Source organism: Bos taurus, chromosome 9 (assembly GCF_002263795.3).
Source record: "Bos taurus isolate L1 Dominette 01449 registration number 42190680 breed Hereford chromosome 9, ARS-UCD2.0, whole genome shotgun sequence".
In the NCBI taxonomy this organism is placed as follows: domain Eukaryota; kingdom Metazoa; phylum Chordata; class Mammalia; order Artiodactyla; family Bovidae; genus Bos; species Bos taurus.
Window position 1 is genome coordinate 97,612,634 of NC_037336.1, and position 13,311 is coordinate 97,625,944.

At 37.7% G+C, this 13,311-nt stretch overlaps 1 protein-coding gene across 8 annotated transcripts in view; it reads right to left on the reverse strand.

The window, feature by feature from the left end:
* PRKN (parkin RBR E3 ubiquitin protein ligase) overlaps nucleotides 1-13,311 on the reverse strand; it is a 1,234,790-nt gene that overhangs the window by 654,829 nt on the left and 566,650 nt on the right. For all 8 annotated transcript variants that reach the window (XM_024996692.2, XM_024996689.2, XM_024996685.2 and 5 more), the window contains one exon: nucleotides 7,920-8,003. In XM_024996692.2, coding sequence (XP_024852460.1) covers nucleotides 7,920-8,003 — 84 coding nt within the window. The remainder of the gene's footprint in view (nucleotides 1-7,919; nucleotides 8,004-13,311) is intronic.

Consider the following 13,311-nt stretch of genomic DNA (forward strand, 5'->3'; position numbering starts at 1 on the left):
GGCGGAGCCCACCCTGACTCACGTCTTCCCCAAACTATGAGAGCAGTGAATGAAATATTCTCTTTTCTGTCCCTAGTGCCGGCATAGAAGACAAGGTCCGTGCACATTTTCCCTGCACTGCTCAATCCGAATTGAAGGCATTTCTGTAAAGTCTTATCTTCCCAACCAGATTTCCAGTGCTTGAAGGTCAGTCTTTGTTTTCTGTGCAGTGAATAACATAACCAAAATATACTTGGTATGAAAACAACTATATTTATCTCAATGGCAAAACACACACTTTTAAATTATAATTTGCTTTTCCATCTTTACACATAAAAGTTTTCTCTACATCTCACAGAAACACTCACATATGATGAGCAGCACTGAGTTTAGTTTCCAGAACTCTGAGTACTGAGGACTGTATACTCTGTATACTGAGTACTGAGTACTGATAATTACCTACTTTAGGAAATTCAGATATGAGGATCCCAAACTATGTCTGTTTTCTAAATATTAGTGGAACTAAATGTTTTCCCACATGTGAGTCAATAGTGCATGAAATTCTTCTCAGTTTTGATTTTATTCTCCACTGCTATTTTCTATTTATATAATTATATTTTCTGTACAACATCTCAAGTTTGGTAAACTGGTTTAAGTGTGTGCTTTGCAGCATATATCTTACAAACTAAATTTTATCATGGCCTCTGATAACTTTCTGAGAGCTAGCTTGACCTGAATAAGAGGGATGATGGTTTCTTAATGACTGCCATCAAGGCATGATGAAGTGTGGGTCTCCAAGACACATCAATCACCTGCTTGAAGGATCAAGAAGGCTATTTCCTGGTGGAGAAGCAGGCCTCATTCTCTTGGCCCATTACTCCTACATCTTCCTTCTATGCGTCTCACTCCATTAGCCTCCTGTGTGTCTGCTCAGAGGCTATCACAGTCTGACCTCCAGTCCCCAATTCCTGGTATTTCCATTTAGGTCTAATCTACCATCCCAACTGAAAAATTTGGTGATGTTTACAGAGGTATTTAATCTTTCTTTGCTCCAGTTCTCAGAATTTCATTTATAAATCTATTGAAATTATCTTATCACACCTCTTGCTATCTTCTCAGGTAAATCGATATACCCTCTCTCCTAATCTAAAACCCAGCAGTCTTGAAGTGCTTTTTTGGTTAATCATGATAAATTCCTCTGTCATATCTTTGTGTTCTGGGGCCCTTGTCTAAAACCACAACATAACCTTCAACAGAGCCTCTCACTGACACATCTAGGTTTGAAATCATTCCATGGAGAGATGAAAAATTAAGAAGTAACTTATGAAGCCTTTGGGGATGATAAAAATGCTTAAAATTGCTCATATCTCAACAGCATTGTGGTAATATTCATGATTTTCTTCTGTATATGAAATAAGATATGAATTATAGCACATCAAGTGAAAAAGCAACTTACACTTCACACAGATTAGGGTTTTCCTGGAAGTGAGGAAGCAAGAATTATTTTCAATACTTAAAATGTACATTAAAGAAGCTGCACATTTGCTTGAAAAAATGGCAGCATAAACTAACAAGGGTATGTTTGTGGGACTACGGTGTGGACATTGGTGATCTCGCGTGTGTCAGTACTCTGCTGTGTACACACACACTGATTTCCTTTCCTTGGTGATTAAGTGTTGCAAGAGTGTACAAGAGTCTTTAGCAATACTATGGAGAAGGTGACTGTTGATCTAATTTTCCACTAAGTTGTAAAAGCACTCAAATAAAAACAGGGTTATTTCACAGAAAAAGGAAAACTGAATGGAATTGAGTCTAGACTTCAGAGCCACAAATACCTATGAGTTCTTAAAAACGACCTCAATTTCTTCAGTTCCCTAAAAAAAAAAGACATTTTTTTCCACAGTGGACTTATTTATAAATGAAATTTAAAAGGTTTTGTTTTAATTCACAAAATTTCAGCTGATTCTACAATAGTATACATATAGATAGATATATAGATACAGATATAGATATAGATACATGCTTCCCCTATGGCTCAGTGGGTCAAGAATCTGCCTGCAGTGCAGGAGACACAGGAGACGCGGGTTCAATCCCTGGGTTGGGAAGATCCCTGGGAGAAGGAAATGGCAACCCACTCCAGTATTCTTGCCTGAAAAATCCCACAGACAGAGGAGCCTGGGGGGGCCACACAGTCCACAGGGTGACAAAGAGTGAGACACGACTGAGCGACTCAGCAGCAAAAAAAATATGTATCTTTAAATTTTACCTTATTTTTTAAAAGAAAAAAAAATCACACTATTTTCCCCCACAAGTTTTCCACTACTCAAAACTTGATTTAGAAATAAACTGTCCTTGAGTCTGAATACTTGATAGGTTTCTGAAAAATGCTGTAAGAACTTTCTAGTTTGTCACCCAAATTGCATGTCAGACAAAAAAGAACATTTTGTCACGCTGAGATACCATTCAATCATAATCTGAGTTTGACTGCAATTCTACTTTACTTAGAATTGTGAAAATATAAGTAGAGAGCAGTGTAAGGACAGGGTGAGCATCTCTCTCCCGCCAGGGATGAGGGCAGAATGGGATGCGTTGGTGTGGCCTTCCTCTTTGCCTTCTGTCCCCATTCTCCCCCTCTACCCAGCTGGCCCTTGAGGTTTGATGAGGCCCCTGGACCACAAGGGCTGGGATTGTGTAAATACACATTTGGAGATGCTTGTGATGTGTGGGTTACTGCGTAATGCAGGTAAGATTGGGCAACACAAGGATATGCAGCCAGCGGCTCTTAGACTGTGCACATGAAGGCTTTCCTTTGTGGCTGTCTCAGGGAACCTCAGATTTGGTCAACCTCAGATTTTTTCTTAAAAACAAAACAAAGCCAATCTTCCATTATTATTAGATATTGGAAAAAATAAGAACATATTAACTGCACCAGCAAACCATCCCGAGAAACCCTAAGACTCATTCTATGAGATCCTGGTTAAGCCTAAAATGATATAAAAGGAAACCAAAAGAAAAACAGCTCTTCAAGCGCAGTAATCTGATTTAAACTGAAACATCAGTAAGGAACTTTGGGGACATAAAATATGCAAATGATTTATAAGTAAAAATTGTTCAATATTTGGTTACACTTATTTAATATTCGTTGTTTCCTGGTCAACATCTTCCCAGAAGATGAAACCAAAGATGGAGACTATGAATATTAACATATTCAAACAAATGTTCCAGTTGACATATACTGAGCCTAACAGGGAGAAATGAAAGAAATAAATTACGTATTGAGTAAAATGAAAACTCTCCATTTGCTACACTGAGTTTAATAATTACATCATTTATTATAATTCAGAGGATAGTTTTTAGTACCAAGTTTCACTTGAAATAAGTCTTTGAGCTATTTAAGAGATTCTTCTCAACTGTTTCTGATAAGAAAGAAAATTCTATGTAAAAGAGCTTAACTCTGGTCAAAATCAATCTAAAAAAGAATTTAAGCAAATATTACTTTTCAAAGATATAAAATATGATGCACGCTATAGGCTGTTAAGTGGTAGAATCAACACCCCTTAATAGGCATAAACATAATGACCTTGGTTATTTATTACTTTATTTATTACTTTGCTATGATCTGAATGTTTGTCTTTTCCTCAAATTCATATGTTGAAGCATAATCCTCGCTGTGATGGTATGTGGAGCGGCGGCCTTTAGAATGTGATATGGTCACGAGAGCAGGACCCTGAGGAATAGGGTTAGTGCCTGTATTAAAAGACACCACAGAGCTCTTTGCCTTGGCCACCACAGGAAGAACTGGTGAGCTAATGCCATCTAAGAATGAGGAAGTGGGCTCTCCCCAGTCACTGAATTTGCTGGTGCCTTAATCTTAGATTTCCATCCTCCACAACTGCCAGAAGTAAGTATCTGTTGTTCATAAGTCACTCAATTTATGATACCTTGGGACTTCCTTGATAGCTCAGTTAGTAAAGAATCCGCCTGCAATGCAGGAGACCCCAGTTTGATTCCTGGGTTGGGAAGATCAGCGGAGAAGGGATAGGTTACCCACTCCAATATTCTTGTGCTTCCCTTGTGGCTCAGCTGGTAAAGAATTCGCCTGCAATGAGGGAGACCTGGCTTTGATCCCTGGGTTAGGAAGATCCCCTGGAGAAGGGAACAGCTACCCACTCCAGTAATCTGGCCTGGAGAATTCCAAGGACTGTATAGTCCATGAGGTTGCAAAGAGTTGAACACGACTGAGCGACTTTCACTTTGGTATAGCAGTCTCCACAGACTAAGACAAGATATAACTGAAATTTTTTTTTCATTTTTTTCCCCCTGCAATTATTCCTGATCCTGAACCCCACTGTTCAATTGTCAGGTGTGAGGGAAAAGGCAACAATCTCACAGTTGGCTAAGAAACCCTTCATTACCACAAAAGCACTGCTAAGCCAGACACCTTCACAGGGGCGTGTTTGACAAACAGGGGATGCTCACTTTTAAAGTTGTGATTTGGAACTCAGGATAATGCCTAGAGAGTAAGGCTCTAGGTATGCTTCAGTCTACATCTGTGCAAGTAAGAAAAGATATGTATTCCCCAAGGCACATAAAAAAATCCATATCATATCCAAAGTTGAATTAATTTCACTAATGGAAAAAATGCTAACTGATTTTTGTTCCACTTATTCTCAGGTGCACACCCTTTGAGCTGGCTAGAATTCTTTTTATAAAAAGGTAAGATGTCTTTCAGAACTACTGTGATGCTTCTTTCTGAGACAGCAGTGACAAGTGTAGAACTGACTTCATTTCAGATTTCTCTGCCTAAAGCGGAGGTAAGGTCAAGTTCTATTTGTAGTCTTATAAACTAAGGTGAAAGTTACTGCTATGTAAAATGATTGAGCTAATCTTTAAGTGCATAAATATTAATTAAGAATACATTACAGAACCTACTCTTTTGAATTTTAAGTAAATGGATATTTTATTCAAGTGCTAGAAATTGAAGGTTTTATGATAATATAACATATACTTTATATAAAACTGTGTCAAAAATTTAAAATACTCCATAAATGTAAAAATAATAAACTACTTAAAATGCCTATCCTCTCACCTTCTTAAGAAACAAACACTACATTCAAAGCTTTAGAAAATAGAAGAGACATGGTTTATATTTAGCTTCACAGTAAAAGTGCAATCCAGAAACATGGTTTTAATATAAGGACAAAGAAGAAGGAATTAAACTTTTCACATTGCTTTAATTTTATGCTCCATGCTTACATGCAATATTGCCCAGAAACTTTATATTATCTTTACGGATATTTCCAATCATTAAATGTTATCATACTGATTGTTATATTTTGTTTAGTTTTTTTTTCCATTTTTTTCCAACCATTCCTTCTCATATTTCAGGCTTTTCTTCTGGGATCATTATCTTTCTTCCTGAAATAATTTAACTTAGAAATTACTTAAAAGTTTTAGATGGAAGTTGGTTCCCTGAGTTCCTATTTACCTGAAAATGCCTTTTTGGTTGTTGTTCTTAACTTTTTAGAAGATTTTTCTTAAATACAATTTTAGTTTAGCATTTATTTTCATTCAGGTTTGAAGATTCTGTTCCCATTTCACCTGCCTTCTGATGTTGCGACTGGTTAAATAACTATCGATTCTTTCTCCTGTGTAGCAACCGGTCTTCACTCTGCTGCTTTTCAAATTTTCTCTCTGACCTCTATGTTCCACAGTTTCACTGATCGATTTAGGTGTGACTTTCATTTTATTCTTACCCCTTGGGATTCTTGGGTCTTAAAAATTGTGGAAAGTCCTGCTTCGTTATATTTATTATTGTTTTTGGTAGCATCATGTGGCATGCCGGATCTTAGTCCTCTGACCACGGATCAAACCTGTGTCCTTGCAGTGGAAGCATGGAGTCCTAATCACTGCCGGGTAAGTACCTCATTACCTTTTAAAATATTACCTTTCCACTGTTCTATTATTTTCTTCGGAAATCTAATTTTATCCTCCATGTTGTTTAACTTCTCTTTTATTATTTTAAGTATATTCTTTAGGTCAAATTTCAGATCTAAGTTATAATTTCTCTTTCATATATTCACTTACTGTTTAACCCATTTAGCTAATTTGCTGTCAATTACTATAATTTTTAATTTAACATCTTTATCTAGAGTGAAAATAAAATAGGCAACTGTCCTTAGAACATTCCTCTCTCCAATTGATCCCAGGAGATCATGTTTTACAGGAGGTTCTTTAATATAATTCTATGGTTTCATTTTCTACCCCGATGAGGCCCTAAACTCACCAGTGTTTTCTCGGTCTGAAGCCCTAACCCCTACTGGTGAGTGACTTTAGCTCAAAGGATTTTCCTTCTGGAGAACAGCCAGAAATATATACTTTACACTTTTGGCCTATAAACTTTTCTTCACTATGTCATCAGCACAGTCATTCTTTAAAAGATATGTATTTGTACTTCAATTCAGTATTTTTATATAGTGTGTACTGCAAGGACTTTTCTAGGGTATCAGCTCACCATGCTGTCGGAAATAAAACCTCAATATAAATTAATTTATACTAAGCATTATGTATTGATACATAAGTAAGTTGAAAATTCAACAAGTAAGAAAAAGCAAGACTATCAACCCTACTCTATCTGCCTTTGACTGATCTGAAGCTGAATCTTTAAAGACACAAGACTGTCTATTCTGCTAAGCTGAATCCTTCCAATTAATATGAAGCTACATGGAGGCAGTCAGACTGTCAATGATTGAAGTAGACTTTCAAAGGACTTCACATTGCTGTAAAGATGCTATGGGGATCATAATGTTATATGCACCAAGGGATTTACATTATTATTAAATGTAATTATATCTGCATGTTATGTAGATATACATATTACACTCACATACATACATACATATGTAATTATACTTAATTATTCCAAATAAAAATATATGTACTTTGATTTCATCCCAATAGCAAACTTGCAAGACTGCATTATGCCTTGATAGCTGTCAGTGACACACAAGTCACTATTTTGCACAGGATTTGCATTAATACAAAGCTGTTCAGTGTCCCCAGTCCCAACTGATGGAGAATGATTTTTACTGCTGCTCACTGCTATCTCCATAGCCTTGCAATCCTCCAGCAGATTGGAGAGAGAAGACATGTCTGATGATCAAGCTCAAACACTCTACCAGAGAAGACCTTAGCTGTCGGCTGGCTCTGACAGTCTGTGAACTAACACTGACATTTCTGTCGGTGCCATAACAGTATTTACAGATTGGAAAATATATACAATCAGATAATGATGGACCCAAGGATTTTCCAAAGTAAAAATTGTAACAATATCCAAATTACAAACATGACCATAATAATAACATTATTTTTAAAATAACTTCAGTACTTAGGGTCTCATTGCAGAAATACCTTCTCGATATGAGAGATATGCCATATGTTTGCAAAGAAAATGGGATTACAGCGAACAGAAGATGGTGATTGCATTTACAGTTGGCCATCCATTCTAGATTTTCTAAAAGCCCACTGTGTCCAAAAAGCACTAAGAAAGGTAGAAAGAGTGATTCTGAATGACAGGGAATGAAAAGGTAAAATATCACAGCATTAGGAAAAGCATGAATGTATAGCTTTGTTATTTTCTTTTGCCAAACTCTGAATGGAATCTTCTTTATAGTCCATGAATATCATCTTATGAGGAATTTAAATTGTCCTGTTTCAACACAGTCACTCCAAATGGCTAAGTCTCCTGGAAAATGACACCGGAAGGCAATGATACAGTCAGAATTCTTGGTGAATATTATGAACTCTTCTGAATCTGATAACCTTTTTTGTAAATATAAAAAATGGATGGAAAATACTCAACGAGCATTTTGTCTGTAATCTCATTTCCCAGTAAACGCTGGAGATGTCATAATGAAAGAACAGATCGGACCCGTACTTACCGCTCTGGTCCCAGGGCAGTTTGGAGACTGACATTCACCACTCATTCGGTTTGGGATTAAGACATCTTCCCAGCAAGAAGGACCCTGGGAAAAATATAAACAAAACAGGGCATTCTTGGTGCACAAATTATAAAATAAATGTACTCACTAACACATTGTACTGTTTATGTTATAAAATGATAATGAAAGTAAAATCTAGTCCAGTGATCATCAAAAGTACAGTACATAGACCTGGGGGGGGTTCTCGGGGCCCTGCAAGGGGATCTGCTAGGTCAAAACTATTTTCAACAACGCACTTAGGTAATATTTGGCATATTGCTCCAAATGTGTATCACATATACATGGAGTCCTTTCCCCTCGCAGTTACATTTGATTGTTTACAAACGTAATTAAATACATTTAAGTTCATTTCAGTTTCAGTTGCTAAATTTTAAATGAAAATACACTTGCAAGTTGCACCCAAAAGGAGTCTTTGGGGGGCAGCAGTGGAATAAGGGGGCTTCGCAGGTGGTTAGAGGTAAAGAACCTGCCTGCCAACCAATGCAGGAAAGGTTAAAAGAGGTGGGTTCCATCCCTGGGTCTGGAAGATCCCCTGGAGGAGGGCATGGCAACCCCCTCCAGTATTCTTGCCTGGGGAGTCTCATGGACAGAGGAGCCTGGTGGGCTACAGTCGACGGGGTAGCACAGAGTTGGACACGACTGAAGCCACTCAGCAGGCAAACAGGCACATTGGAGCAGGGTCAGCAAGCCGGCAAGAGCCCCGGCTGCAGTTGGCAGGCTGAGCAGACTCCGTTATCCCCTTCTCCTTTCTGAGGCCCCGTGAGAATTACAGTTAATAATAGCACGATGTGAATCCAAAACCAAGGAAGACAAAAGGCAGAAGTCTGGGTGAGAAGAGAGTTTCAAACTTTTCTGGAAATCTGCCATCCGCTACAACAGAGCGACCTCTCTGCGCGCAGGGCCACAGGGAACCCAAAGAGGAAACAGAGGTGGGGAGAAAGGCAACGGAGACCTGGAGCAGCTAACAGGGAGAAGGTTTCCTTTCAAGAAGCATAAGATCCTAAATCTTCCTGCTGGAACTGTCAGATCCTTGGCTTAGAAACACGGAATGCAATGAAACTTTCTGTGTATATGACAAATATGCACTTTTCGTGTGTTGTTTTTTTCAGGTTTCAAAAAGCAATGAAAATATTTATGTAGCAATTTTGTTACATAAGTACCATTTTATCTGACAAATCCTTATGTTATACCAGGAAATTAGAGAAAGCTCCTTCAAAATTTTCTTTTTGATCTCAAACATTAACAAAATAATACAAGTAATTAAACCGAAAAGAAATCAGTTGGATAAGAGAATTAGACATAATGAAATACATGTGCTAGTTCGTCCATGCTACTCCAATGATTAGTATTGAACGCTATTGCTGTAGCCACCCTGGACACAGAAACACATGTTCCAGTTACTTTCTGACATTATAAAGCAGATTTAACTTTTCTCATTTCTAGTTTTAGAAAACATAAATTGTTTAATCATTGTATACTATGCAGTAGTTGCATGGCTAAAGATTTATAATTAATAGTCTTCACACAGGAGAGAGAAAGGTGTCCAGACCGCAAGGTGTAAAAAGACTGCAAGTCACATGGCAGCACGAGGGAGCTATGAATCAGAATGTGTCAAGGAAAGAATGAAAAGAAAATCTATTTCATCTCTCAAAGGTAGAGCACTGGAGAAAGATATCAGAAAACCCATGTCAGACAGAACAGTGTGAAATACACGTCTTAATAAAGAATTGTGTGCCTGTTTTTCAGAAATTGTTCTCCTTTTTGGTCCAATACTAATTACAACCAAGAAAAATACACAACTTACATAAGCATCTATATCAGGACTCATTAACAATGGCCTTGTTGACGAAATCCAGGCTAGGGTTTGTTTTTGTACAGTCCATGACCTAAGAATGGTATTACATTTTTCAGTGGTTAAAAGCATAAAAAGAAGAGTATTCTGTGGTGCACAAAAAGTAAATGATATTCAAATTTCCAAGTCCAAAATGAAATGTATTGCACACGGCTGTAGCTCATTTGTGTATTATCTATGCGGCTTCTGCACAGCAAGCTCAGAATTGAGCTGTTGAAACACAGAGGAAGTGGTTCAAAAAGCCTTCATATTTACTATCTGGCCCTTAATAGAAAAAGTTTGCCAATCCTTGATAGTATATAAAATGTTCCAAGTTCATAATGAAAAGCATTCAAAAAACATTGTAGCATCATTTTGGCCAGCATATAATCTCATTAATTTGTTGAAGTAGTTGCATTCTGGGTCTCAAGTGAGAAATTACTTCAATTAAAACCTTAGCACCATTGATCTGTCAAATCTGAGAACACATTGATAGAATTTAGTGATCCAAGTTGTTTGAATCAGTAAGAGAGTAGACAGACAATTATAACATCTGGGGATTTGTGTTGAGTAATCTTACAACCGACTGAAAATCATGAAGCAGAATATTATTTAAACAGATGCATATGATGCAAAAAATCAGAAAAAACTGCATGAAAAAACTGCCAAAAATCTATAAAATATGAGTCTTCAAATAGTATTTATTCTTAAGAATTTTACAACAAACCCACAAGTCATTTTGGCTCTGTCTTGTCATGTCCAATCAAGTGGGGAACTGAAGTACTTAAGTGGCAAATTCTTACCTGAATATCACTCTGACAAGATTCAGACAGTTAAAGAGTTTTACACCCCCCACCCCAGATTATCTAAGTAAATTCTTTAATCTGTTCTTCATAAGTAGGCATAAACAATGCTGCTTTAAAAAATTGCACACTATGTTTTAAAAAATGTTTCCAGACAGTCTTTGCATTTACAGACTTGGAAAAGGTAATTTAAGCATTTTTACTACAATTTTACCAATTATCACTGAATGTATTTAAAATATCCTCTTGAATGTTTCCATAAATATCTAAGTCATATAATTAAACTTTAGGGACTAAAATTATTTTGAAAATCATACTTGTTGAGAATTGGGAAAGGAGTACATCAAGGCTGTTTATTGTCACCCTACTTATTTAACTTATATGCAGAATACATCATACAAAATGCTGGGCTGGATGAAGCACAAGCTGGAATCAAGATTGCTGGAAGAAATATCAATAACCTCAGGTACACAGATGACATCACCCTTATGGCAGAAAGTCAAGAGGAACTAAAGAGCCTCTTGATGAAGGTGAAAGGGGAGAGTGAAAAAGTTGGCTTAAAGCTCAACATTCAGAAAACGAAGATCATGGCATCCCTGGTCCCATTCCTTCATGGCAAATAGATAAGGAAACAGTGGCAACAGTGGTAGACTTTATTTTGGGGGGCTCCAAAATCACTGAAGATGGCGACTGCAGCCATGAAATTAAAAGACACTTGCTCCTTAGAAGAAAAGCTATGACAAACCTAGACGGCATAATGAAAAGCAGAGACATTACCTTGCCAACAAAGGTCGATATGGTTCAAGCTGTGGTTTTTCAGTGGTCATGTATGGATGTGAGAGTTGGACCATAAAGAAAGCTGAGTGCCGAAGAACTGATGCTTTCAAATTGTGGTGTTGGAGAACACGCTGGAGAGTCCCTTGGACTACAAGGAGATCAAACCACTCCATCCTAAAGGAAGTCAGTCCTGAATATTCATTGGAAGGACTGATGCTGAAGCTGAAACTCCAATACTTTGGCCACTTGATGCGAAGAACTGACTCCTTGGAAAAGACCCTGATGTTGGGAAAAATTGAAAGCAGGAGGAGAAGGGGACGACAGAAGATGAGATGGTTGGATGGCATCACCGACTCAATGGACATGAGTTTGAGTCAGCTCCGGGAGTTGGTGATGGACAGGGAGGCCTGTTGTGCTGCAGCCCACAGGGTCACAAAGAGTTGGAAACGACTGAGTGACTGAGCTCACTGAAAGTATGTATTTCCACCTGTCATACAGTAGATCTTATTCTGTGTTTTCCTCCCTTTGATATAAAGGTCTTTTGCTTCTAATAAAGCTAAGCATGGTGTTATGATTATATTAGAGGCTTAATAATGCAACCATTAAATAGTAAGCAGGGAAAATAATATGGGAAAAGATCTTTTGAATCAATATATATCCACCAAGCAACTCTTCGTTAAGCAGCTCTTAAAATCTAAGAATACAGCTATGAAAAAGAGAGAAGAATCCTTTTCTTATAGCTTTTGTTAAGTATACAGAAAGGCTAATGTTGTAAATTAGCTGGGCACACATATTCAATGAATAAAATTTAAAAGGATATTAATACAAAATGCTGGTCAGATGTAAAACAAATGGAATACACATACATAGCTGCTCAGATATAAAATGTCACAGCTAGTTTAGAAATTTATTAGGAATTTTTAAAAAGTTAAACATACAACTAACAACAAGCCTTGGCCATTCCACTCCTAGATAATTAACAGGTAAATCAAAACATGAGTCCCCAAAGAGAATCATATACCAATGCTCAAAACAACTTTATTCTTAGTAGCCTCGAACTGGAGACCACCCAGATATCTATCAAAATATGAATGGATAAACAAAATGTGCTACATGCAGCCATTGAAATACTACTCAGTAATCAACAGTATTATGTTATTTACAAATGCAGCACCATGGATGATTCTCAAAATTATGTGAAAGAAAGAAGCCCGATATGAAATACAATATATGCATGGGGCTTGCCTGGTGGATCAGTCATAAAGAATCCACCTCTCAATGCAGGAAACATGGATTCGATCCCTGATCTGGGAAGATTCCCACATGCTGCAGAGCAACTAAGCCAGTACGTCGCAACTACCGAGCCCAGGAGCCACACCACTGAGCTCATACACTCTAGAGCCTGTGCTCCTTAACGAGAGAAGCCACCACAATGAGAAGCCCCACACCACAACAAAGAGTAGCCCCTGCTTGTTGCGACTAGAGAAAAACTGGAGCAAAACTGAAGACGCAGTGCGAACGAAATAAATAAAATGATTTAAAAAAAACAATATATACTAGATTCCACTTATATAAAATGCAAACAAATCTATAGTGGCGAAAACAGAAGAGGGGCAGCTTTGAGGTGGGGGCGGATGGTGGAATGGGCTGCAAGAGGGCATGAAGAATCTTTCGGGGGTATTAGGGGCTGAGTTGTGTCCTCTCAAATTGAATATGCTAAAGGCTTAACCCTCTGTAGAATGTGACTGCATTAGAAGAGAGGGTCTTTAAAGAGGGAATTAAGGTAAAATGAGGTCATTATGGTGGACTCTGATTCAATGTGACTGGTGTCCTTAAAAGGTGTCTCTAACAAATGGGCCTGGGACATAGAAGAGAGAAAACATCCCATGAACACACAGAAGAAGACAACCATCTATAAGCC